The sequence below is a fragment of the Sphaerodactylus townsendi genome, linkage group LG01 (assembly GCF_021028975.2).
Source record: "Sphaerodactylus townsendi isolate TG3544 linkage group LG01, MPM_Stown_v2.3, whole genome shotgun sequence".
NCBI classification, from domain to species: Eukaryota; Metazoa; Chordata; class Lepidosauria; order Squamata; family Sphaerodactylidae; genus Sphaerodactylus; species Sphaerodactylus townsendi.
In genome coordinates this window covers 122257038-122284534 of record NC_059425.1, presented here as the reverse complement: position 1 = coordinate 122284534, position 27497 = coordinate 122257038, and the positions used below count along the sequence as shown (strand labels likewise).

Here is a 27497-nt window from a genome sequence, read left to right as displayed (position 1 = left end):
CCAAAAATTGAATCAGTTCCTGGTGAGATAATACATTGGGACAATTCATACACATTCCCAAAAGAGCTAGATACAAACATGAGCAATGTCTGCGCAAAGCATATTACTAACCTCTGGGGAAGGAGGCCGGGGGAAGAACTGCACATTTTTGAACATTTGGACTAGGATTGTGCACCATTCTCCCACCCTCCCAATAAACCCAATATTTTGGGTTTACAGGACCCAGAAATCTTCAAAAAAGCTGTCTGGGGGATTTTCCCTTGGGGGGGGGGGCTTTTTTGAATTTTTGTTTAAACCTGATCCCCCCAAATTCCAAGTTGCAGAGCCAGCATTCAGCACTGCCCTGCCGCCTCCAGAGTCCATGTGGACTTCAGAAGTGGCAGCACCAAGCTGAATTCTCGGCCTAACCAGATTGAGCCCAGCATTCAGGTCTCTACTGATTCTGAGCCCATATGGACTTTAGTGTCAGCTTTCAGCAGGTAAGTGAGGAAAAGTGGGAGGATGTCAAGGGATCCCCCCCCCCCCTTTTAATGGTGACAGGGCTGGAGTGGCCTGAAAAATGGCGGAAAATTTTGGCATTTTTTGAGATCCACTGTTCAGTTCCCTTAGACTACCTCCATTTTTTTCAGCTGGAAATAAACCCAAAAAGGCTTTTTCAGGTTTGTTTTTGCAACAAAAGAGTGGCCATGAATCACCCCAGCTGCAGTTGCTGCCCGGGAAGGGCAGGAGGAGGCCCCTTGGCATCCGCTCTAATAAGGGCGGATGGGGGGGCCTCTCAGCCATGCCCCGTGTGGGCAGGGCAATGTCACCAGAGGAGGCTGGCCAGAGCTTACTTAAGGCCGGGCCAGCCTTTGTGTTCAAACCATGTGCCCTGGCCAGCCAATAACTTGCCCACCCACCTCTCCCCTTTTAATATTTTGGTGATGTATTAATGCATGCTGCTTTGTCATAGCCATTTGGCAGTTTGGCACATGGGAATTGATCTGAGGGGCTGGGGGAGGGAAGCTAGGGAGCTACCTCCCCCCATGGTAGTATGGAATGCTATGGCCCAGATTAGCCTCACAATGAAGCTTCAGTAAGAGGCCAGCCGTTCGCTGGAGCTCCACAGCAGCGGCAAAGGCATCTGTCAGCCAGCAGAGTGGTGGGAAGAGCTGCTTGCCCTGGAGGCAGCCCTGGGAAGGGTCTGCCCAGTGTTACAAATCAGATCAGAATCCCATACTTTTCTTTACACTTCTTACTGCGCAATAAACGGTTGGCTATGGCCAAGTAATTTTCCCCAGCCATGAGTGTTGTGTGGTTATTGGGTCAAAGGGCTCCGAGAAGGTGGTCGCTTCCTTGGGCAGCAAATCCAGATGCACAGCCCCACTTTGGACATAGGTCAAAGATTCAGTCTTTTCTTTTGCATCAGCTCTTTTAGCTTTTAAACATAAGCTCTTCTACATTTTCCTTTCAGATGACTTTGGCAAATTTTTATAATTCGCAGTTCTGATTAATGTCAGGGGCTTAATATTCTGTTCCTAAAATGCTTCTGGATGAAACATTTACCCATAACTATTCCAGCAGAGTTCAGGAAGACTTGCTGAAGTGAGTGGAAAGCCTTCTGGAGTGCTGCTGGAGCTGCCTGATTCAGTGGCCTCGTGTTCCTTGTTGAAATCTTACCTGATATTATGGAAACAACTGGAAATGTCCAAGACAGAATGGGGAAGACTCAAACTGAAGGTTGATGATATCAACACAGTTGCTCTATACAAGCAATTTTCTGAACTATACAAGTACGTTTCTTGTTTGAAAAGTGTATAGACATAACACTGTGTTACCGCTGCTGCTCAGGTAACATTAAGTGATTTCAGCTCAAACAACGTAGTGAAGCGCAGGAGGCCGGTGTTCTTCAAAAGCAAAGTATTTTATTCAAAAGTGGTTGCTACAGCTCAGGCAGGGGAATCGCGCTTTCGTAGCCAAGCGCAAGAACTTTTATACACACACATCAAAGGGGGCAAAGGGGGGCAGGTAAGGGGGCAGGTCCCTTACCTTACACCAATAAAGAAACATCAATACAAAAGAAAGATACAATTACAACTTTTGTGAATGGGACCATGAAATCTCGCTGTCAAGCGTCTTCCTGCGAGGTTTTACGATGGTGCTGAAATGGGGAGCAGAGAAGGTCCATTCATAGAACTGGGTGGGCCTGCTACTGCACCCAGTTATCTTTATCAGACGGGCTATTTCCTTATATCCCGAGGCTCCCGTGCCTCAGTCACAAGACAAAAGAAAGTTCAAACTGTCCAATGGTGGTCCTGACACGTTCTCCAATGGCTGGGACATCTGGGATGCTGTCATCAGATTCGATTTGCAAAACCAAAGGGGTCTTTGTCTTTGCTGAGGGGTCAGCTGGGTGTTGGCCCAAACTAAATTCCAGGGCCAACTTCCCTGTCTCTTAATATCAGCTGTTACAAGCTATTGCCTTTACCCATGGATACAAATATTTAAAATAACATTTCTAAACTTAAACATTAAAGGAAACCTTAAAGAACCTTCAATACAGTACAAGCACATATACCTATAAGCAAGAGTATCCTAAATTAACAGTAACAAAACCTTAATTTAACTAGAGTATAATCCTAAACACTGGGCAGCTAATTATTCAACATTGAGGGGGCTTACATTAAACCTTGAAAGGGACAAAGGCAAGAAGGAAACCATGTAAAATATCAGCACATTTGTATGTACACGTTCTTTCCAGGCCTTGTGGAGGCTTTTGGACAACACTGGTCTCTTTGTTCTGATTCTTAGCCAGTGCAGTTCGGGTAACTCGACTCAGGAAAATATTTTGGCTATTTTCCTGGCGGTAACAACTGCAGTCCAAAACAGTTATACCTTTCTGTGGACAGGGATCCTCACATTATACAGTCAAAATGGACAAGATGCTGAAAGATTTATTTCAGGTGTGTGTGTGGCGGGGATAACGATGTTGGGGGGGGGCGTGCATTGACTGGAGAGAGATTTAGAAAACAAGTTTCTTTGCAGTTCAGTACAGTAGAGGAACTCCTTATAGTATAGAAAAGTAGGGTACAAAAGCCAAGTCTTCTTCTATGCAATTTCAAAATTTGGAAGAAAAACTTAGATATATAATAGTGAGGAAAATGAGAGAAGGTAATTGCAAAATAATTAGGACATAGTGTTGTTATTTATATGTGCAAGTGTGTACAACATCTGTAACTCTGCATTTTTCTAGTGCTGAAATTTTTTACCCAGCTATAAGATCTGTAGCCATACATATGGGTATAGAAGATGAATTCGAAGAATTTGTTACCACGTCTCAATGTATATGTCCTCTTAAAGAAGTTTCAGAAGTTGAGCTCAAAACAAAGCAGGTAAAGAGAAATAGAAGACAAGAGTAGATTGTGAACTTTGTAAAGGATAGACAAAAGTATTTAAAAATATTAACAGAAATCCAAATCTTGCCAGAACTATAATGTTTGAACTTCTATCTAAGGGTTGAAAACTGATTAATGATTGATTTATGAAGGGCAGTGTATTCTTAAAGGCACATCAGTGTATTCTTAAAGGCACATCAGGTAGTTAGTGTGGCCATTTACTTACTTGCATTCTGCCTCACAGCCAGCTTGCTTTTCCTTCACCGTAGATTTTCCTTTATGCATTGTTTTTTGCCCTTTCCAAAGTCACTGCGTGGCAGAGCAAAGAAGCTGCGCTATTTCCAAATGCTGGTTAAAGGTGACCTTTCCTGTTGCTTTGCTTTTCTCTGCAAACGAAAACAGCTGAAACAGAAAGCTTGATTCTTTATCCAGGTTTTGCTGGTTCTTCCTACCTTTCCCAGCTACCTACCCAACAGCCATTTTTCCCACTCTTCTGACCACCATTTCCAAAAAAATCAGAAGGCTTTTTAAATATGCATTTTAAAAACACTGCTAGTCTATTAAGCTATTCGATGCCAGGGGGAAAAGGGGGGGGGGGTTGCAGGATCAAGGCATGCAGGATTTAACCTTTTGCCCCTGTTGGACTGGCAGAACTACTTTAGATAATGTTGAAGCAAGGGACTGGTCTATTGAGCTATGTGATGCTGGAAAAAAAAGGACCCTTTTAAAATGCATATAATGTAGGCAAAAGGAGTTCTGCTGTATTTACTGTGTATGTATGTATAGACATGGGGCTGAGTAGCTTCCACGGGACTGAGTGGGGACAAATGCCCTGGGCTGGCCCCCATTCAGTCATGTGAGGGATGGAAAATTGCCCCCAACACCCCCCTTCCTCCCTTGGCCGGTCCCGGCCCTGGCTCTGCCAGGCCAGTCCTTCAGTTGGCGGAGGCTCTGTTGGCTGAAGGAGCGGTCTAGTAGGGTCACTGCCAGGCACCCCTTGGGCCTGCCAGGCTGCCTGGAATTGCTGCTGGCTCAGGTAAGTGGAACTCAGGGGAGGCATGGGGGCACAGAGTGTGCCATTTTCCCCCACTACACCTCTGATGTGTGGAACAGAAGACTGTTCTTCCCATACTATCTTTGTGGTTTAGTTTGGTCCTATTGGGTGGAGCTTTTGGTTTCAGTTTCTAGTTGTTGTGACTAATGCTGATGGTTGCAAATAAAAGTTGTTGTTGTGGGTTAGCTTGTCTCTGCTGAATGGACCTGAGAACTGTGCAAGTCCTCTGGCCCAATCTCTTGTGTAAACAGAAAATCACAGAAAACCCCACTATTAAGCAAACAGCCCTGAGGTGAGCAGTAAATGCATAAAAGCCTGTGTGTGGACTGTATTAAACATACAACTAAGGCAAATGTTTCCTAATAAAAGATAACCCTGTACACTGCCAGTGTGAATACTGAATGTCAGTTGCCTTTGAATCGTCTTGACTTTCTAATGTACATAAAATATCTTCTGGTTTTAGCTCAAAAATCTCTTGGAAAGTCTAGAAATACATATGATTCATGATGTTCAAAAGAAAATAAACAAAGAGTTGACACTGGTTATATCTGAAAAAGCAAGAGAAGAGAGAAACCTTCCCACTGGTAAAGATGGCATATATATCGTGCTTATTTTAATAAAGTCTCTTTTTTCTTGTACTAGCCAAATCAAAAGATAATATGCAGGTCTACATAATGAACAGGGGTGGACCAACCCATGCTTCTGAAACATGCATATTATCTGTTGTCTGTTTGGAGTACCACCACTACATGCCCGCCCCGCCCCGCCCCGCCCCCCCCCCCCAAGTTACACCAGACTGCTTTAGAGACCTGAAGCGGTGGAGGGGTAGAACACAGACTACTGAATGTGGATCTTTTTAACTGTACAATCATGCATATACAGTACTTTACTCTTTATTATGGGGAAGGTGAAAGCCCCAGTGGCTGTTAGCCCATCAAAACCCTGGGTAAAATTCCTCCCTGTTCTTACTAACCAGTGAGCCCCTGCAGACATAGCAAAGGAAATGAACTCTGCAGGTAATGGTGGGGGAAGGAGCGGGTCCTGGTCAGGAGAAAGATATTTAATACCCAGAGCACCTTCAGCCTGTTCCTTTTCAATCTGAGCTGCAGGTCAGAGAAAAGCCTGCAGCGCCTAGATCTGCTGCCCCACCTTTCCTAGTGATGGGCTGCCCCCTGGGGCAGGCTGTAGGGAGCTGCCTCAGAGCTACCTGGCTAAAACTTAATCCTGGCCCTATCTGTTTGAAATCATCATCGTTTTCTACCCACCCCACCCCACCCCACCCCACCACAAATGATGCTCCATCCTAAGGCTGAGAACTTGACTTCACAAACATTTTGTTCAAGTTAACTATTCTGTGGTGGGGGGGGGGATTAATATGGTGTTTTCCTATATATTAAAATCCTGCCCTCTGGAGGCAACTGCCATGGGGAACACTGGAAGCAGCCTCCATAACGGGCTATTTTATATGCACTGATGCTGATTATTTCAATGAAACTTTCTTTAAGTAATTGCTGTTGAAGATTGCAACTTCCACTGCTCTATTCTGAAAATTGTTGGTGAAGTTCTGTTCTTTATTCTTTCAGAGCTCTGGAAACATCACAGCATGCAAGAAAGCTTCTCAGTTACTAGGCCAGAAATAGTTGAGTCATTTATACAGAGGTTAATGGAAAATCACAAAGAAACTGATGCGGAGGTGCTCAGGTTATATTTCTGTATTACTAGAGATTTATGTCGCATCCTAAGAAGTATAGAGTTGATGAGGGGGAAGCTTCTAATTAATTAAATTTATATTAATTGACTACAATAATGGACAGAAAAGCAAAGAGGGATGGCAAGTAGAAATATTTTAACCTCATCTTATCAGCTAGAAATATTTTAACCTCATCTATCAGCCAGAGCTTTGCATACTTAAATCCAGCAACTGGAATGGGCAAGACAAATCTGTAAAAGGCCCCAGGTTTGCAAAAAAAAAAGAAGAAGTGAAATTTAAAAAAAAATCGGGAGCTTTTAAGAACCCAAAATGATAAAGCTCCCAAATTATTTTTTTTAAAGATTTAAGATTTCACATTTTTCTGCAAACCTGGGGCCTTTTACAGATTTGTCTTGCCCATTCCAGTTGCTGGATTTAAGTATCCAAAGATCTTGCCATCCCTCTTTGCTTCTATAAGTGTGTGATTCCCCACTCCTCCATATGAACAGCAAACTCTTATCTGGTGAACCACAGTCGTTTCCCCATTCCCACATTCCTGCTGGGTGACCTTGGGCTAATCACAGTTCGTTCAGAACTCTCTCAGCTTCACCTGCCTCACAAGGTGTCAGTTGTAGGGAGAGGAGTTTGTAAGTCGCTTTGAGTCTCCTTACAGAAGAGAAAGGTGGGGAATAAATCCAAACTTTTCTTCTTCTTTCCCAAACCTTACCCTCCCAAGGCTCCACGCCCACATCTCCAGAAATTTTCTAACTTGGAGTTGGTAGTCCTAAAAAGGAAGTGGGAAAAGGGAGAGGCTATGGAGGTTTTTAAGAACGGAAAAGAAGAAATAATGGTGAGGGGAAAATGAGATGCTTCTTACAAGCCCTTGCAAGTTGTCACCTGCCTGTATACTAATAACCAAGTCAGTCAAATCTGAGAATACTTAAAACCAGTGACTGGAGCTGTGAACAGGCAAGACAGATCTTTTTACAAGTCTGAAAAGGACCCCCCGTTTTGCAGGAAAATGTGAAATCTAAAAAAAGTTAGATCATGGAGTTTTAAAAAACTTCAAAATGATAATTAAATATAGCTGAAGATGAGAGGCAGGTTGGTGAATGGCTGATGAGAGAATGAGGCAGGGGAAGGGCTATGGGGGTTGCCAGAGAGAGGTAAAAATAGTGTGAACGTGATAATACAGGGGAAATTAAGGTGCTTCTTTTGTAATCCAAAACTATGTTCTTTTTGGCCAGTGGTAAGAACAAGGGTTCTGTATTGTTTGGAATGATGAGCAGTTTGAAATGTAGGGCTGTCATTCCACAAGCACCGGCCATTCATTTTGCTTTAGATGTTAGGAGATCCCATGGAGTCATAAGACAAACTCCTGGTGGAAGGGGGTTACATTTTCCCATAGAAATCTGGCTTTCTCTTTATGAGAATATTTTATTGGACTTAATTGCCTTCTGTGATTTTCTAGTTTGATCAAAAAATGTTTGATCAAAAAACCTTTGACTTCATGGACCCCATGTTTTTTGGGGAGGAGGGGTAACATGCATTGCCCAAACTATGTCTTATCACTATGTAATGTATGCTAACTCAGCTTGTGTTCGTATCTAAAAACCTGGGTGGGGAGCATTCTGTTGTGGGAGTTTCAGATTTCATTTGGTGTATTATAAATTGATTTTGCATATAGGGAGCTACTAGAAATGTGGTGTCAGAGTTACAATGTATTATGCAAAGCATGTACTCACAAAGAAAAAAGGTGGTAGGGTTTCACAACCATTAATGCCAAGATTTAACTGTTTATAATCACCAAAATGTCTACTCTCACCCTGCTGAATTTAGAGAGTTCCTGTGAGTAGTCCATGTAATATTGCAACATCTAAGAGGCATTCCTTTTAGTTTTGTTATGCAAGTCTTGGATGTAAACCAGAAAGCAGCCTGTCACAAATCTTTAATGCAATATGCGGACTGATGTTTAGTGCGATGTCTAAGCTAGCTCCATGATACTAGCATTTTTCTTGCATTTCTTTTTGACACAGTGATGAGCTGTGGTTTAGGTGCTAGTGGAAAACCTATCTGAAGTTTAATATTCTCTGGTTAAAACTGAAACCAGATCATTTTATGTCAATAGATGGTGACACATGCCTTTTTAAAAAAAACACAACAAAACATTTTCTCAGTTTCAATAAGACTTTTTCCCATGCTGGAAGTATGAAATAAACAATTTCTTTGTTTTAAGAATACCCCCTTGAATGTTTTAATGAAAGTTAAATAGTCATGGCCAAAATATCATTCTGCTTTTGCAGCTTGGTCCCTTTATGATTCAGATAATGATCTTGGGAAATGAATTGGAAAGCTTGTAGGAGGTATGGCATGATATTTAGAGTGCTTGCCAAATTACATACTCCTGTTTGTATTAGCAGGGAGTACCTAGGAACTCCTTGAGAATATAATACTCATAGCCTGGTGTTATGTAATCAGTAAAGTGACATCAGCTATCATAAAATTAAATGCTAGCAAAAAAAAAACCCTGATGAGTTTATATCAGTTGCTGTATATTTCAGGTCACTCCACAACTAGTCTGAATGTAAACTGCATATTTGCTTCATTTTGCCAATTACTTTCCAAAAGAATGGGTATAAAGGTAAATAAAATTTCACTAAAATTACATCAGGATAAATAAATAGGGTATGTAAACCAGCCCTAAGCAAAATGTACTTTTTGTCCTTTATCAATCTAATTCTAAACATAGCAAAATCTGTACATACTTAAATCTAGAGACTGGATTTATGGACAGATGACACAGCTCTTTCTACAAACCTGTAAACGCTCCAGGTTTGCAGAAAAAGCTGAATTTTTTTAAAAGGAGTAATCGGGGAGGTTATCCTACCAAAAACAGTAACAGAAGCAGCACCTGTCATTTTAAGGAATGAATGCCCTCCAAGTGGTTGTTGTGGCCATTGCTGGGCAACTACAACAGTATTGTCAGCCATAGTTTCTTTCAGTAAAAGGCAGAGGGTGGGGACAGGGTGCTTGCCATGGCTGGTTTGACCTTTAAAAAAATTTTTTATTTCTTTCAAAAGCAGAAAAGAAGAGCAGGCCATTGAGAAAGAACTGATGAGGACCAGGTCTTGCAGCAACCACTGGGCGGCTTGATGTCAATATGATTTACCCAGGCCTGGATTCTGGCTGTTGTTCAATAGCAGTCAGCCCACCAAAGCCAGTGTGGTGTTGCTGGTTCAGCAGAATAGCTTATAAATCCAGACGAAGCTAGCCCACCATCTAAGGCTTCAAACTAGCATTTCCAGTTGTGGGTTGAGAAATTCCTGGATATGTGGGGTTGGATCTTGGAGGGTTTGGGGAAGGAAATAAAGGGACCCCACCAGAGTCTAATTCCATACAGTCTACCCTCCAAAGCTGCCATTTTGCAGAGGGACTGTTGTCTAGAGATCATTTGTAATTCCAGGAGATTCCCAGGCCCTCCCTGGAGGTTGGCAACTGTACCTCAAACTTTGAAAATATGTGTTGTAACGTCAGCAAAGGAGCAGCTTTGCAAAGCAATTCACTTCTGGGAAAACTAACATTTGTTTTGTTTTCTGGGATGATTTTTTTCCAGATCACTACTGGAAAAGACCACCTACACAGATGCCTCACTGCTCTAGGTTGTGACATCATGGCCAGAGAACGCAGCAACTTTGAGATCTATTCCATGTTCTACGAAAATATCCTCCAGCACCAGCATCAGCTACTGTATCAAAAAGAACAAGTATTCTCATGCTATTGATTTCATGTGTTGATCTGGTTCCTCTTCCCTCGGAAGGGGTTTGCCTGGTTGCTGAACTGATCAAGTAGAAACATGGTGATTTGGGTGGAAATGAAAATGTTTTTTAATTCTTTTTCAGAAAATGCATGCAACAGAAGACAAAGACAGAAATGCTGAGTTGGGGCTTAGTCAGGTGGGTAGCAGTAACTGTTATTTTTATTCAGCTAAACCCAGGCATGTCTCTTGTTGCTAGTTGTATATATACAATCAAAGGAGTTATTTAAAGTTATCAATTAATGAATTTAGAGAGAGACAGAGAGAGATAGTTTTTATTGCATTTTCTCTTCCTTGTTTAGGTAGCTGAACTGAGCCATGAGATGATCATGGAAATAACAACTCTGAGAGCCAAATTTGCTGATCTACAAAGAGAAGATAACACCCTCAAAGAACAAATAAGAAAAGAGGTGCAAGAGGATTATAGCACATTAGTGCAAAACTTATTCCTGATGTGTTTGGAACTGAAAGTAGGTACAAAAGGTTCCCCTCGAGTGCAAACTGCAAGTCAATTTAGTCTTCGAAGATGTATCAATTTAGTTTGCTTATTTACTTGGTAACAGGATTGCGGGGTGGCGGGGGAGGTAAACATCATTTATTGGATTTTGTTAATCTCCTGAGGCCTGGACCAGCCACTAGGCAGTCTGCATAGAACTATCACACACTTCAGCTACTGTTGCACTACATCTCCAGCACTTTGAAATATAATCTCTCACAATTCTTTCTATCTTCTTTTCCCCTCTTCTCACTTATCTTTCATACTGTGGTTATTTTTATCTACTGCTTGTGCCACCGGTGAAAACTGCAGCTGGCTGCCCATTCTACTCTGTGTCTTGCATGAATGGAATAGTTTCATCATAGTTCTAGCTCTGTTAGAAAAAGTGGAAACAGATATAATCTGTTAATACAGTTTAGATGTCAGTAGTAAGGAAACAATAACATGTATTTTAAATAGCGAAACTATTTGATTTTTTTCAGTTTAATAGGCAAATACTATTTTTAATCTGCTTCTGTAGCGTATTGTGTAGCTATTGTCTTTGTTATGAACAAAAGAAAAGTCCTTAGCATGCTTAGTCAAATAAATGTGTTAGTCTTTAAGGTGCCACAGGGCTTTACTTTTGTTGTAACATTTGGCTTCCTCACTAGAATATCTTTTGTTTGGGTGTTGAAAAAATAATTGGAAATTAATCTTCTACCCCCACCCAAAAAAACCCCATAACACTTTTTAGCTCCCATGACTAACAAAAATACAACCTACAGTATATGCTGAAAGAATGAGTGAGGGAATCAGCATTTATGTTGACATTTTAATGCCTTGTCTTCTTTTGTGAATTTTGCAAAATCTGGGTTCATCTTGATCCCTTGAGAATGCAAATGGTTTATAGCTGTTGAACTGTTGAAGCATACAACTTTCTCAACCGCTCCACGTCGACTGACCAAACTATTATCTTTATGTGAAACAGAGTTTAGTGTTTGTGACATCGAACAAGCATCATTTTTGTATCTTATTTTTCTTTAGTTTTGACAGCTGGGTGCTTTTTGGTGTACCATTCATGTATGGAAGCATGTTTGAGACACGCAGGTGAAAAACCACAGCAAATACCAGCATAGCTAACTCCTTTCTTTATCCAACAATGCTGCTGACATTTATCTTTCTTTTTCCATTGGCTGCAGTGAGGTACTAATTTACTTGCCCCTAGACCTTTCATAAAAAATGGGTAAAACTTAACACAAGATTGATTTACGGTTTCTGAAATTAGGGAGTTTTTAAATTAAAAACTTATAGAATTGTATGCTTTCCTTTCAGTTCATATACATTTATATAAATAATTCTAACCTCTGTGGTTTCAGGGAAAATTGGATTATTACCGTTTAAGCATCAATCGACGTATGTTTGAGATCATCGGTCAGGTGAGAAGAGATGGAGTGGACAAAATGATTGGCTTGAAGAAGAAGTTTGGCTCCATTAAAGACAATACTGAGCTCAGAGAACATTTAGCTCAAGTAAGCTGATGTGAGAGATTTTTTTTGAATGTTGCAGAAAAGTGAACAGACGAATTTCAATATGCAACACTGAGAGAAATTAGTACAGCATTTTCAGTGTAGTTTTGAAACAATTATCAATGTTTAGGCACTTTCTAAATAATCAATAGATGTGAGTACAAATTAAAATGTATAGAAAAGTGATACTGAAAAACAGATCTAATCAGGAATCAACATCTCATTCATTTCCTAGGACTCAATGATGTTGCTAACCCACACACACTTGGGCTGATTTTGCACTTTCTAAGTGCTCCGTGGTGCGTACCTGCTACGGGGCTTCTCACCCTGCTTGTAGTTCCCCACTGCTGCCCGGCTCTTTCCTTCCCTCAAGTCAGGGCTGGTGAGGGAAACCCTGAAAAATCCTTGCAGTGTGTCACAGGAACGGGCGGTTTCCCCTCCCCTCTGAAAAATCCTTGTAGGGTGTCACAGTAACTGGCTGTTTCTCCTCCCTTTCTTAAAAATCCATGCAGGAAATGTCGTTTCTCCTCCCCTCTCTGAAATATCCATGCAGTGTGTCAGAGAAGTGCCGTTTCTCCTCACAGCAGCGGGAGTAACAAAGGGGCATTCTAAAAGAATCTCAACCTTTGTGGTTCTGGAAATCCGTGGAGCAAAGCCACTGCCACGGGGCAGCTCTGGGGCAGAAACATGGCAGTCATGCTGCAGAACTGGGGACTGTGCAAAAGTTCTGATTACATTGGGGCATTCCCCGTGCCAAAAGAGGGGCAATTTTGGCATGCAAAATCAGCCTTGGTGAAATCTAGCTTATCACTTAGATCACTGGAGTGTCTCTGTTGTGAGAAATTTGAAAGTTTATGTCTTCCAAATCTGCAAAGGTAAAGGCATGCACCAATTTATTATAGCAGGAAGAAACATACTTTGGTGTCCCGCCTGCGTGTGTGTCTCATGACAAATTTTGAGCAACAGAAGAAACACTAATGTGCAAAGACATTTCAGTGATAGTACACTACACTCAGGCAGGTGTGAGGCATGTAATACCACAAACCAGCATTCCCTGTAAGCCGCATGGGTGCATGGCCACCATATTGGTGCTGTGTAGATGAGGGGCCACCTGGCAGGGGAAACTCTCCCAGGTGATTCAGTTCTGCACAGGGTCTGGAAAGTTCCATGCAGCACTGGGGAATGATTAGAGGAGCTATTACCACAAACTAAAGCTGATTTATATTTAATGATGTTCAATACAAGCAGAGGGAACAAAAACATGTTAAGAATAAAAAGATTGGCTTGATAAGCTGAGGCACAAAAAAGGCTGAGAGATACCACTTTGTCTCTACTGTTAACACAGGCCAGATCTGGCCAAAGCAAAAGCACTTTTCGATGGGACTTAACACTCACGCTGCATCTTGTTTAAACAGGGCTGCCACCCACACAAAGCAGCTGACAGGCATGCATAGCTGATTTGCCAGATGACAGCCAGTTTACATGTGATGCTGTTTGAGTGCAATATTGCATGGGTGTGTGCCATCAAGACAATTCCAATTTAAGGCAGTGCTATGAATTGATGTCATCCCAAATGTCTGGTTGTTAACAGCCTTGTTCAGGTCTTGCAGACAGAAGGCCTGTGGATTCTTTTATAAGAGTCAATCTATCTCATGTTGGTTCTTCCTTTTTTCCTGCTGCCTTCAACTTATTGCTAGCCTTATTGTCTTTTACAGTGAATCAAGTCTTCTCATAATGGGACCAAAGTATGATAGCTCTTCAGATTGACTTCATCAGAAAGCAGTTATTCTAAAAATATAAATATAGCATAAATGGAGGGAAGAGATCATATATTAAACTTAACCCAGAACTGGAGGAATAAAATCATCCTAGATGAAATGCATGTTTCATTGTGGTAGTCTATAATACAAAAATGGATTTTTCAGTCTACATCTGTCAGTGCCATTGTTTTGGATAACTTTGAATAGTCACAGCCATAATACTTTGATTTCATTTAAGGGTATATTATTTATACACTTTCCCCTATGTTTCAGATTCTTTCTCCATAGTACAAAATCTAATGCTTAAAACAGCATAGCCAAATAGATGTTGGGGAAACTATGGATTTGTCTGATGGGGACTTGATGGGAATTATCTGCCTTTATTAGCAGAGGCAACTACAGGAGCTAAGGGATGAAAGTAGCTGTTTAAGTGAGTTGGTGTGCAAACTGAAAACCATGCGTGGCTGGAAAGAAACAGTCCAAAAAGCACAGACATCTGCTTCCTTGAGAGAGATGGAGAAGGTGAGAGCACCACAAAGCCTCTTTCTTTAATAAAGTGTGTGAAATGTCATCATGTAAAATTCAAATCAAGAAAGATACAGTGATCATCCACTAGTTAAGCTAAGCTAACTCATTCTTGTTGTGGTGGGGTTGGGAGTCCTGAATAAGACGGTTAATATGTTAATGAACAAGGAATCCCCAAATCCATGTTCAAACTAGGTGGGGAAAGTTATGTTTCTTTATTTTTCATAACCTTACATTGGATTGCATTCATATAACATATACTCAAAGAACAAGAAAATCATTACTTAAAGTAACACTATTTATAATTCGCTTTCATTTTCAGAGGAAAGAACACAAATCTTCAAACAAATCTAGAAATAGCACAAGAATGAAAATAAACCTAACACTTTAGGTCCTTGTTCTTTTCACAGTAAATGCAAAAGGACACAAAGATACCAAATTACAGGGCACCCAAAGTTATCTTCAGGGTTGTGAGCAGCATGTGGCATTGGGGGGAAAGTTCTATGAGCGGCGCCCCATTAGATGTGGGGTGCCAGAGGGAGCCGTCCTTTCCCCAATGCTGTTTAATACTACATGCAGCCCCTGGCCCAGTTGGTGTGGAGTTTTGGCCTGGGTTTTCATCAATACGCAGAAGACATCCAGCTCATTCTTACAATGGAGGGCTGGCCAGCCGTCCTCCCCCCGCCCCCTCCCCCCGAGGCTCTCCAGCACTGTTTGTAGGCCGTAGCCGGTTGGTTGGGCACAAGCAGGCTGAAATTGATTTCATCAAAGATGGGAGGTTCTTCGGGAGAATTGGCCGGGGAATTTTCAGAAGCCAATCTTGAATGGTGAGGTCCTCCATCTCTCCTCATCTGTTAGGAACCTGGGGGTGACTCTGGACTCCACATTTTCATTGGAAGACCAAGTCACCAAGATAGCCCAGGCTGCTTTTTTCCATCTGTGTCAAGCGCAGCATCTAATCCCCTACCCCCTCCTAAACTGACCTGGCCACAGTAATCCATGTAATGGTAATCTGTAGGCTAGACTACTGTAATTCGCTATACTCTGGCCTGCCTCTGAAGTAGATCTGGAAACTGATGCTCGTACAGCACACAGTCGCTAGGCTCTTAACTGGAACTTCTAGCAAGGATCATATTACACCTGTCTTGAAAGAGTTACACTGGCTGCCTGTCGAGTACCGGGTCATCTTCAAAGTTTTGGTATTAAACTTTAAGGCCGTTAGTGGTCTTGGACCTGCATATCTGCATGACAGCCTCTCCCCGTATTGCTGGCCAGGTAGAATGCTCTTTCTGGTGACATCCAGTCCCTGCAGGGCCTGTCACAATTCCTCAGGGCCTGTAAAACAGAGTTGTTCTGCTGGTCCTTCTTGGTCAAGCCAGCTGGACCTTTCTCCTTTTCTTAAGTCATCTCCGGTCCTTGTTGAGATGGGACATGTTTTTTGTGCTCCCATTTTGGATTGTTTTTACGCCATTCTTTGTACTTGCTTTTAAATTTATGTATTTGTGTTTTTAAAATGTTCATATTTATTGTATATTTATTGTATTTTTTGATTGTTTTTATTGTAAGCTGCCTTGAGTTGTAGAGATATGGCAGGATATAAATGTAATAAATAAATAAATCTTCATCAAAATGGCCATGGATTCTCTTTTATGCATTCTGTTTCTGCACTTGTAGGAGGCCATTCAAAACAAAAAAGCGTGTCTGAAATGCAAGGTGATGGCGGAACAAGAGGCTGTTTTATTTCATCAACAATTGAAGGCTGCCAGGAAAGCTCTGGCACAGTCTCAGGCAGAGAATAAAAGGTTGAAGCAAAAGCTTGACAAACAGGTTTGCTACTGAGCTTGGCTGCAACCCATTCTAGATATTAACGGGAATTCTCTTATTTTCTTGATTCTGGTAACATCAGTGCAATTTTCTCCACTAAAATCAGTTTCTTCCTTTTATATTAGTAACATTTTACATTGTAGTTTTTAATTTAAACCACACCCAGGTAAGTAAGAAATAGATTGTAGTAAGTTAGCCGAACCAGTGAAATCACAAAGGGAAGAAGTAAAGATTAGCATTAATTAAGCTAATATTCTTGATCATTTAAGGTTTTGACTTCTGGAGTAATGGCCAGGGGTGTAATGAGGCAGCCCTGGGCAAACTGTAGCCCTGGGCAAAACCTGAGTTGGATGCCCCCCCCCCACCCATGGGCAGCCACTCCACCACAACCAAAAATGTTTTGCACCAGGACATTGGTGCCTGCAGGGGGTGCATTTTTAGACATATCAGCACCAAAATTTCAGCATATCATCAGGAGACTGTCCTCATGCTACTCCCCAAGTTTGGTGAGGTTTGGTTCAAGGAGTCCAAAGTTATGGACTCCCAAAGGGGGTGCCCCATCCCCCATTGTTTCCAATGGGAGCTAATAGATGGGGGCTACAGTTTTGAGGGTCCATAACTATCATCTGGAAACTATCCTAATGGGACCCCCCAAGTTTGGTGCAGTTTGATTTAGGGGGTCCAAAGTTATGGACCCTCAAATGGGATACCCCATCCCACATTCTTTGCTAAGGAGATGGGGATACCCTTTTGAGGGTCCATAACTTTGGACCCCCTGAACCAAACTGCACCAAACCTTGGGGTTGCCATCATGACAGTCTCCAGATGATACCCTGACATTTTGGTGCTGATACGTCCAAGAATGCCCTCCCTGCAAGAACATCCCGAAATTTGCCCAAGAATCTTTGTTCTGCATTGAGTTTTCTGCATTGCTGTCAATGGGAGTTGCAGGCTGGGGAGGGGGCCCATTTCTGAAGGCACAGTCTCAAAACTTTCAGGGTCTCATCAGGAGACTGCCCTAATGATACCCCCCAGATTTGGTGCAGTTTGGTTCAGGGGGGCCAAAGTTATGGACCCTCAAAACTGTAGCCCCATCTCCTATTAGCTCCCATTGGAAACAATGGGGGATGGGGCACCCCCTTTGGGAGTCCATAACTTTGGACTCCCTGAATCAAACCTCACCAAACTTGGGGGGTGGCATAAGGACAGTCTCCAGATGATATGCTGAAATTTTGGTGCTGATATGTCTAAAAATGCACCCCCTGCAGGCACCAATGTCCTGGTGCAAAAAATTTTTGGTTGTGGTGGAGTGGCTGCCCATGGGGGGGGGAGGGGCATCCAACTCAGGTTTTGCCCAGGGCTACAGTTTGCCCAGGGCTGCCTCGTTACACCCCTGGCCATTACTCCAGAAGTCAAAACCTTGAATGATATTCTTGATCAGTTTAGCTTAATTAATGCTAATCTTTACTTCTTCCCTTTGTGATTTCACTGGTTCGGCTAACTTACTACAATCTATTTCTTACTTACCTGGGTGTGGTTTAAATTAAAAACTAGCCTAAAAACTGCGCCCCCTGCAGGCCACAAATGGAAAACCACTAAAATACCCAAAAACGAACCCAGCATTTTGATGCCCCCCCACAAGGTGATGCCCTGGGCAGCTGCCCACCTTGCCCAATGGGCATTACGCCAGTGGTAATGGCAGTCTTACTGTGGGGTATCTGAACACTGGCAAGAAGGGATATTTCTGTCTTCTCTCCCTCTTCTGATAGGAGAAGTGTTTTGGCAGGTGGATCCTTGCAGACCTGATCATAAGGGAACTGAGGGCTTCTGATCTCATCAAGAACTGAGAAAAAAGCAAGCCGGCAAACAGCTTTCAGGCCCAGCCAACCCATTTTATTTTTCTTTAAAACTGATTCTGAAGTCTAAAGAGAGGATATTAATGTGATAGTATATGGGAAAAAACTATGTTAATCTTTTATGTATTGAGAGCTGGAAAAAAGGGAGTTGCGGTTCTGGAGATAAGGATTAGCCTATCAGATTGTGATTTATGATTATTTTTGTAACAACTTTCAGCAATTATCATTACCTGCCAATTACCTGCAACTGCAGATTTTTCAGGATGATTGGTTCCCCACCCTGGGACATGGACCATATATACCCCAAACATTCCCTTCTCTCTGGACACAGTGTGTAACAGACTTCCCTGTGTTATACACCTCTGAAGATGCCAGCCACAGATGCAGGCGAAATGTTAGGAGCAAGATCCACCAGACCACAGCCACACAGTCCGGAAAACCCACCACAACCAGTTTTCTGAATATTGTTGATTATGTAGGTAAAGTGATGGTATATGGAAAGAGTGTATAAAATAATTGTGCAAAGAAGGAAAACAAAAAAGATAATGTCAACTGGAGCAGGACAAAAAATTAAGCTAAGAGAAGATGATGAATGAGACACTCTAGAGCAGGGGTGGGCAATTATTTTTTCCATGGGGCCGCATAAGAAACAGAAAATATTGTGGAGGGCCGGGCCAAAAGGCAGGGGGCGAGGCACTTTTGAAAGCCCCGCAGAAGCCGGCAACCAAGGCAACCGGCTTCTGTGGGGCTTTCAAAGATGCCTTGCTCCCCAGCACTGCAGGGGGGCCAGTCAGGGTCATCCGGCGGGCTGGATGTGGCCCGCGGGCTGTATAATGCCCAGGTCTGCTCTAGAGGGAGTGGGTAAACTTTCAGAAATGCTGATACAGCAAATATAGAGTGACAAATCAAATTAAATGATCAGAATAAAGAACTCAAATTCAGACAGGCAGAAGAGAACACACAAGAGAAGATAAAAAGGAAGTGCAAAGCATGAGACACTAGATATCAATAGGATTATCAAAAGGCAAAAAACTGTACAAGAAAACACATAAGAAATAGTGAAAATTAAAGAAAGGGAGAAAGGAATTAAATTATACCTAGAAGGGCAAGATCTGTGGATGGGAAAGGCAAAACAAAGGATTGAAACCTTGGAAATGAAGTGTAGAAGTAACAATCGATAATTTAGAATTATTCCAGAAGATTTAAATAATTTTATTTATATTTTATATGCCACCCTCTACTTGGCAAAGCAGGGCTCAACACAGTTTACAATAAAATAAAAACATCAACAATGCAATGAGGATATGGGAGAGAAGTTCAAGAATCCAGGCCAGTAAACAGATGTAAACCACTGCTGCCCTCAACCATAGGCCTGCCAGATCAACTCTGTCTTACAGTTAACTGGGAAAGACTCGTCTGGGCCTCTTTGTTCAAGAGTGGAAAAACAAATAAATTCATTAAAATTCAGTATTTGCATACTTCACCAATTTAGTCATGATAACAGGTTGAAATGATGCTAGAAAATGTGACATCAAAGTATAGAGGCATACATACCACTTTTAATCTGTTGTACTACATTTACCATATTTGAAATTGGGGGTAGTAAAAAAAATTCTGTTCTCATTGTCTATATTCTGAATTTTAGATTATCCCATGGTATTTTTAAACTGTGATGTTGATCTGTGATATGCTTACTTTCTGCCTTGAAATCACATATTGGAAAAAAATGTGGTATAAATTTTAGAATAAATTATTATCAATAAGTGCATCTTCTCTCACGATACAAGTGACCTTTATACAGCTTGTTGCTTGACCGGCGTAGGAACACTTGCTGCAAGAGTCGGAACACAGGATGAGTCAAGAAGTCCACGGAAGACAGAAACTCGATCAGATTAAGACAGAGAGCTTGGAAAGGGTGCTGGAGGATCTTGGAAACAGAGAACAGAAACTGCGGTGCCTGTCAGCAGAAACAGAGAAATCCTTGCAGATAAGAAAGCTTCAAGAAACGAAAGTGAAAAAAGAAATTCACCAAGTAAGGTCTCCATATGATTTATATTTTGGAACAGAAGAAAAATTAAAAGATTTCTCTCCTCAAAAAGTTATATTCAAAAATCACATTATACAGCATCTATACTACCTGCCCTGCAGTTGCATATTCTATCAGAGTACACATATTTGCAAATTAAGATACATATTTGCAAAACTCCGGATAATAAGGCATTTAGGTGGACATAAATGCACGCCTTTACCGAGGAACAGTCAAATATGAACTGTAGTTGGGAAGCTAGTCAGATGGAAGAATGCTGACAAATTGAAAATGTGTTGTGCTCTGAAGATTGTACTTTTATAATTATACCTCAAGTTCAGAGGTGTGCCTAGGCAAACTGGAGCCCTGGGCAAAACCTGAGTTTGATGCCCTCCCCATGGGCAGCCACCCTTCCCCATAGCAACCAAGCAATGATTTTTTACACCAGGTCATTTCAAAGTCACCATCACATTATAGAACATCCCCCAACTCACAAATCTGAATACAGCAATGGGCCATGCCATGCAGCAGAAATAATTTTCCAACAACATTGAAAGTGATGCTATTTTGGGGTGGATTCTTCCCCACCCTGAAACAGCATCACTTTCAATGTTTAAACTGGGGACCTCACATTCTCCCTTTAAATCCATGCAAGGGGGGGGGATTTCATTGGAAACAATGGGGGTCCATAGCTTTGGACCTCCTGGACCAAACTTCACAAAACCTGGGTGGTATCAGTAAGAGACTCTACCGTTGATACCTCCCAGGTTTGGTGAAGTTTGGTTCAGGGGGTCCAAAGTTATGGACCCTCAAAACTGTAGCCCCATCTCCTATTAGCTCCCATTGGAAACAATGGAGGATGGGGCACCCCCTTTGAGAGTCCATAACATTGGACTCCCTGAACCAAACCTCACCAAACCTGGGTGATAGCATCAGGAGAGTCTCCCGAAACATCTCTGAAATTTTGGTGCTGCTAGCCTAAAAACTGCACCCTCTGCAGCCCAGGAACCTGCAGTTTTTGCGCCCCCCACAAGGGGGCACCCTGGGCAACTGCCCACTTTGCCCAATGGGAGGAACGCCTCTGAAAAGTCCTGTTAGCTCAGAGGCGTCTTTATAAAGTTCTGTGTAGAATAGTCAAGAGGATTTTTAAATTATTAAACTTAATGCTCTTTGACGCCCAAGAGATTGATGCCTTTGCTGGATTACAGAGGATTCTTATGTTTTCCAGTAAGATAAGCTTTCAGAGCAACAATTTCAGTGCTTCAGTCTTTCCTTGGACTCCCTTTATTCAGTTACCAGATTGGAAGCTATGAGCACAATTAAGAAACTTGAGCAGAGGCATTCCTTCCATTGGGCAAAGTGGGCAGCTGCCCAGGGCGCCACGTGGTGGGCGCCAAAAATGCAGGTTCGTTTGTGGGGGATTTTGTATTTTCAGTGTTTTTCCGTTTTTGGCCTGCAGGGGATGCAGATTTTAGGCTAGCAGCACCAAAATTTCAGAGATGTTTCGGGAGACTCTCCTGATGCTATCACCCAGGTTTGGTGAGGTTTGGTTCAGGGAGTCCAAAGTTATGGACTCCCAAAGGGAGTGCTCCCACACCCCATTGTTTCCAATGGAAGATAATAGATGGGGGCTACACCTTTGAGGGTCTATAACTTTGGACCCCCTGAACCAAACTTCACCAAACCTGGGTGGTATCATTAGTAGGGTCTCATGAGGATACTCTGACATTTTGGTGCTGCTATCTTAATAATTGCACCCCTGACAACAGTCACCCCCTAAATTTCCCCAGATTCTCTTTTTAAATCCACTCCCTTCCTGCCAATGCTTGTCTTCTTTCTTTCTTTTATTCTCTCAGTGCCTAATAAAGGTTGTTGTTGTTGTTGTTGTTGTTAAGAAGAGGAAGAAGAGGAAGAAGAGGAAGAGTAGTAGTAGTTTGGATTTATATCCCCCCTTTCTCTCCTATAGGAGACTCAAAGGGGCTTACAATCTTCTTGCCCTTCCCCCCTCACAACAAACACCCTGTGAGGTTGGTGGGGCTGAGAGAGCTCTGAGAAGCTGTGACTAGCCTAAGGTCACCCAGCTGGCGTGTGTGGAAGTGTACAGGCTAATCTGAATTCCCCAGATAAGCCTCCACAGCTCAGGCGGCAGAGCGGAGAATCAAACCCAGTACCTCCAGATTAGATACACAAGCTCTTAACCTCCTACGCCACTTCTGATTATTATTATTATTATTATTATTATTATTATTATTATTATTATTATTATTATTATTATTATTATTATTATTATTATTAAATCCATCCCCTTCAGCATGGATTTAAAGGGAGAATCTGAGGTCCCCAGTTTTAACATTGAAAGGGATGCTGTTTCAGGGTGGGGGAGAATCCACCCCAAAATAGCATCACTTTCAATGTTGTTTTAACTGGGAACCCCAGATTCTCCCTTGGATTTAAAAGGAGAATTTGGGCTCCCTAGTTTAAACACCATTGAAAATGATGCTGTTTGGGTGTGGATTCCAGCATCACTTGTTTAAACTAGGGAGCCCAGATTCTCCTTTTAAATCCACCTTAAAGGGAGAATCTGGGGTCCTCAGTTTAAATAACATTGAAAGTGATGCTGGATACAACACCATACAATGTTTTCATAGCAGTAATAAAACATTTTGAAAGCATTTTGAAAATGTTTTCAAAAAAATTATTTCTACTGTGTGGCATGGCCTATTGCTATGTTCAGATTTGTGAATTGGGGCATGTTCTATAATGTGATGGTGACTTTGAAACAACCTGGTGTAAAAAGTCATTGCTTGGTCACGGTGGGGGAGGGCGGTTGCCCATGGGATGGCAAACTTCAGTTTGCCTAGATACGTCACTGGGTGTAGCTACATGGGGGCCGGGGGGGTGCACGTTGCACCAGGTACGCCCCAGGGGGGCATCAAACTCAGGTTTTGCCCAGTGCTCCAGTTTGCCTAGTTACATCACTGGGACTTTTTACATGAAAAGTTAGTTTCCTTTTCTCTATGCATGACTTTATAACAGGACCATAAAGTGGGAGAATGGTTTTAATTGCATTAAAAAAACTGTGTCTTTTTAAGATAAGAACCCAACTGATCCAGGAACGTAGTTTAAAGCTGGATGCCTTTAAGAAGGTAGATGAGCTTCAAAGACAGCTTTATGACATGGAAGCTGCAGCATCCCAGAGCAACTTCTCTGCAGGTATGCAAGTGGTTTGTATGATGTCAGCCTCAACTACAAATGATAGGCAGTTGCAGGTGTATTTGTCAGTTATATTTTGAATCAGCAGTGGCTGTGGGAGGCTGCAGACTTGTGCACATGGTGGATGGCGGTGAGGAGAACAGCTAGTCCATTTCTGTCTTTTCTTTATTCAATATAATCCTACCCCATTTGTTTTGTCTGGGCACATAATTCCTCTGGCCCCCATGAAAATCAGCAGCAAGGGAGGGGGCATTTGATCAGGAAAATATGTCTTCTATAGCTGCTAAAATATTGGGGACAACACATAGATCTCAGTGCAATCTAAGGCAAAGTTACTTCCATTTAGAATAACTGTATTTTGACTGAAGGATTGTACTACATGTGTTGAATTCACATAGAATAGGGCTAATCAGTTTTCTCACCCAGACAAGATACAATTTTGCCCCTCATTACTTTCTAAATAATACAACCTTGGCATCTGAAAGTCTCATCATAATTTATACTTGTCTTAAAAACTGGAGATACAGGTAGGCTTGGTGATTCGGATATTCAAATCACCAAAAATGGCCAAATTGTGGCCTATTTGGGTCATATTTGGCCCGAATAAATTTTGGCCGAATACAAGCCGATCCGAATAGAAAGTATTCGGATCGGCTTGTATGTATTTGGCGGCATTCAGGGATTGTTTAAACAATCCTCAGATGCTGATACAGCTTTGAGGGGCAGCCTCTTTTCCAGGTTGGGTGCCACTGAGCTCCATAGCACCTACCTACCTCCCAGTGGGCAAACATCACAGCACGAGCTCCTGCTGACTCCACGAACCCATTCACTCCCTCTCCCCCTTTGGATTGGGCTTTTCCTGAGTTAGTGTCATAAGAAAATCTATATTATCCTTACAGTCCAACACATTGATAGAAAACAGATCATTCCTCTAATCCAGGATTTGATCACATCTACTTTCAATAATCTTGTGCATTTTAATTGCTAGGCACATTGTGTGCACAAGAAAAACAAATCAAAGGTCTTAAACATGAGAAAAATTCTCTCTAACTCTCCTGAGTTTATCATGTACAGTATATATTTTCCCTAACATATTATCTAACACTGCAGTATTACATTCACTGGTCTAAAAAGGTCTGCTAGTCTTTCTATTCCAGATAACAACATACTAAACTTCCTCCGTCAGGTCCAATTCTCTAGCATCAGCTCTTAGAAATCCCAAACTCCATCTAGACATTGTATTTATCTTTAAAAAAACAATGTGAAAGTAACTGACTTGTATTGTTAAACTTTTTATATTAAGGAAAGCATAGCAAGTTTTCTAAGCAGCTTCTTTGTGCAAAGAAATGTAGTGATGGTTATTATCAAGGGAAACTAGACAGCCTTTTTGGTTTTTCCTACACACAGTGTGAAATGAGGGTATACCCTGATCCTACAACTTGCACTTCCTGCAGCTGCTTGTTGTACAACAAATAAGTAGCAACAGACAACTTCTCAAGGAAGCCTGTTCCTTATTACTGATCATTTTGAGGACCCCTCCCCAAATCTGAACATTTTAAAGCAAATTAAGTAATCTGTGTGCAATTTACTGTCAAAAATCAATGTGACTGCCATATAAATAATCCATGCTTCTGGTTGGTTCCATTTTCATTCACTTCCCAACCACCTTGATCGTCCAGGTATTTTGGGCAAAGGTGACGGTTAACTTCTTGGGGGAACTAGTATTCTCCTGTACAATGGAGTTATATCAGAATATAGTTATTTTGGAAATAGTCATCATGATTCTTTTAGCAATTCCAGGGCAGTCTCCTGGAAGGGGGCAGGAGAGGAAAGAATGCAGGAAATATTTGAGTAAAAGCCTAGTTAAGGCAACACATTTTGTCACTTGCATAGGGCACTACAATAGCATACCAAGCAGCCAAGGACGTAGGTAAGGGTTTTTTTTTCCTCAGGTTCAACCCCCATTCATGTCCTCAGGTTCAACCCCCCATTCATGTGGGTTTTAAAAACATTTTCAGTGTTTTTCTGTTTTTGGCCTGCAGGGGGCGCACTGTTTAGGCTAGCAGCATCAAACTTTCAGGGATTGTTTGGGGGACTCTCCTAATGATAGTACCCAGGTTTTGTGAAGGTTGGTCCAGGGGGTCCAAAGCTATGGACTCCCAAAGGGAGCTAATAGAAGATGGGGGCTACACCTTTGAGGGTCCATAACTTTGGACACCCTAAACCAAACTTCACCAAACCTGGGTGGTATCATTAGGAGAGTCTCCTAAAGATACCCTAAAAGTTTGGTGCTGCTAGCTTAACAATTTCACCCCTGATAGCAGGCAACCCCCATATTTCCCCAGATTCTTCTTTTAAATCCACCCCCTTCAGCATGGATTTAAAGGGAGAATCTGAGGTCCTCAGTTTAGAAGAAGAAGAAGAGTTTGAATTTATATCCCCCCTTTCTCTTCTGTAGGAGGCTCACAGGAGCTTCCCCCCTCACAACAAACACCCTGTGAGGTGGGTGGGGCTGAGAGAGCTCCGAAAAGCTGTGACTAGCCCAAGGTCACCCAGCTGGCCTGTGTGGGAGGGTACAGGCTAATCTGAATTCCCCAGATAAGCCTCCACAGCTCAAGCGGCAGAGCTGGGAATCAAACCCGGTTCCTCCAGATTAGAATGCACCTGCTCTTAACCACTACGCCACATTGAAAGTGATGCTGTTTCACGGTGGGGGATAATCCACTCCAAAACCGCATCACTTTCAATGTTGTTTAATTGGGGACCCCAGATTCTCCCTTTAAGGCGGATTTAAAAGGAGAATTTGGGCTTTCTAGTTTAAACACGATTGAAAGTGATGCTGTTTGGGGATGGATTCCAGCATCACAGCAGCTGCCGGAGGGGGGGGGGCGCTAAACTCAGATTTTGCACCAGGCTCCATTTTCCCTCTATGCCTCTGCCCAGAAGGGAGGGCAGAAGGAACTGCCAGCTGCTGGCTGGGAGACCAGCTGGTGGGGGGCAGGGTAGGGGAGTCTGCAATCCTTGGAGAGCTGCTTTTATAAGCACTAGGCTGGGGGCGGGGCTTGGGGAAGCGTGACCATGCCCTAGGGGCGGTTGGGGGTGTGGCCCCACCCCCGAACCCCCCATAAAAGTCTATACCTACATCCCTGCAAGCAGCTCCTAGTATTCCCATCCTTGTTTACATTGATACTTGCCTTATGCTTTGTTACAAGACAAAATACTCCTCAGATAGGTTTGTTAGCAAACTATTTTGATTTCTCTTCGACTGTATCACACTGCAAATTCTTAGCTGTCATGAAGATGAGCAAGAGCCACATAGCGGGACTAAATATGAAAAGGAGACAAAGTTCTCACAACAGGGAAAACCTCTAGGTGTGTAGAAAGATAGCTAGTCTCCCAATCCCACCTCTCAAAAAGAGGGTCACTGCAGTTTGACTTTTAATTCTTCCCGCTGCTCATAAGCATCCTGTTTTTCCACCCTCATAGGAACACAGCTAATTGACACTATTTAGCAAGCTGTTAGTTTTTCTGTTCGTTTTGATTTCTAACCAACCTGTGTAGAAGTGGTTCTGGTGGGTTTTCCGGGCTGTGTGGCCGTGGTCTGGTGGGGAAGAATACACAGTGTGTAACAGACTTCCCTCTGTGATACACCTCTGAAGATGTCAGCCACAGATGCAGGCGAAATGTTAGGAACAAGATCCACTAGATCACGGTCATACAGCCCGGAAAACCCACCAGAACCAGTTGAGTCTGGCCGTGAAAGCCTTTGACAATACTATGTAGAAGTCTTTAATTTATCAAATGAGGTTCCATAAAAAGCTACGCCAAATTGTAATGGCCCTTGGCTTTAATATTTATGTTTTAGGCTCTGCATCATGGGTTCATAACACAGGAATATCAGTGTTCACATTAACAAAGGATTATAAGCAGCACTTTTTGACTACTGACTCTATGCATAGCATCAACAATATAACTGAAAAGAATCAACGACCTAAAACAGTGAGTAAGGTTGGTTTGGGAAGACAAGGGAAGACAAGTATCAGCATGAATCTCTACTGGAGAACAAAGTGAACTGCTTTTGTAAACACATGCATTTTAATAGAATAGCAGTATTCGAAGTTATCTTGTACAAACACACCTTCAAAACCACCAATTTTAGGTTGCTTCCACATGGATGTTTAATTTTCATTTATTTCACTTACCACTGTTGCTATTCTATATGCCCAGAGGGCATATAGATCCGCAACAGCTACATCTCTGCAGCTTTACAACATTATAATCTACAGCAGGGGTCTCCAGACTTTTCAGTATGAGGGGCACATTGTAAATTTTACAAATATTCATGGGCTGAAAAAAAATC

At 42.2% G+C, this 27497-nt stretch overlaps 1 protein-coding gene across 7 annotated transcripts in view; it reads left to right on the top strand.

Annotated features, from left to right (window-relative positions):
• The window catches only part of LOC125430762, a 107970-nt gene that overhangs the window by 78177 nt on the left and 2296 nt on the right, over window positions 1–27497 (top strand). For 3 of the 7 annotated variants that reach the window (XM_048492995.1, XM_048492987.1, XM_048492969.1), the window contains 13 exons: window positions 1564–1772; window positions 3233–3371; window positions 4892–5012; window positions 6012–6121; window positions 9732–9881; window positions 10018–10071; window positions 10235–10402; window positions 11784–11936; window positions 14081–14215; window positions 15893–16045; window positions 19721–19930; window positions 23017–23137; window positions 27003–27136. In XM_048492995.1, coding sequence (XP_048348952.1) covers window positions 1564–1772; window positions 3233–3371; window positions 4892–5012; window positions 6012–6121; window positions 9732–9881; window positions 10018–10071; window positions 10235–10402; window positions 11784–11936; window positions 14081–14215; window positions 15893–16045; window positions 19721–19930; window positions 23017–23137; window positions 27003–27136 — 1857 coding nt within the window. Of the gene's footprint in view, window positions 1–1563; window positions 1773–3232; window positions 3372–4891; window positions 5013–6011; window positions 6122–9731; window positions 9882–10017; window positions 10072–10234; window positions 10403–11783; window positions 11937–13966; window positions 14055–14080; window positions 14216–15892; window positions 16046–19699; window positions 19936–23016; window positions 23138–27002; window positions 27137–27497 lie in introns of those variants that run through there. The other 4 variants (XR_007244223.1, XM_048492977.1, XM_048493007.1 and 1 more) reach the window with 4 other exon arrangements.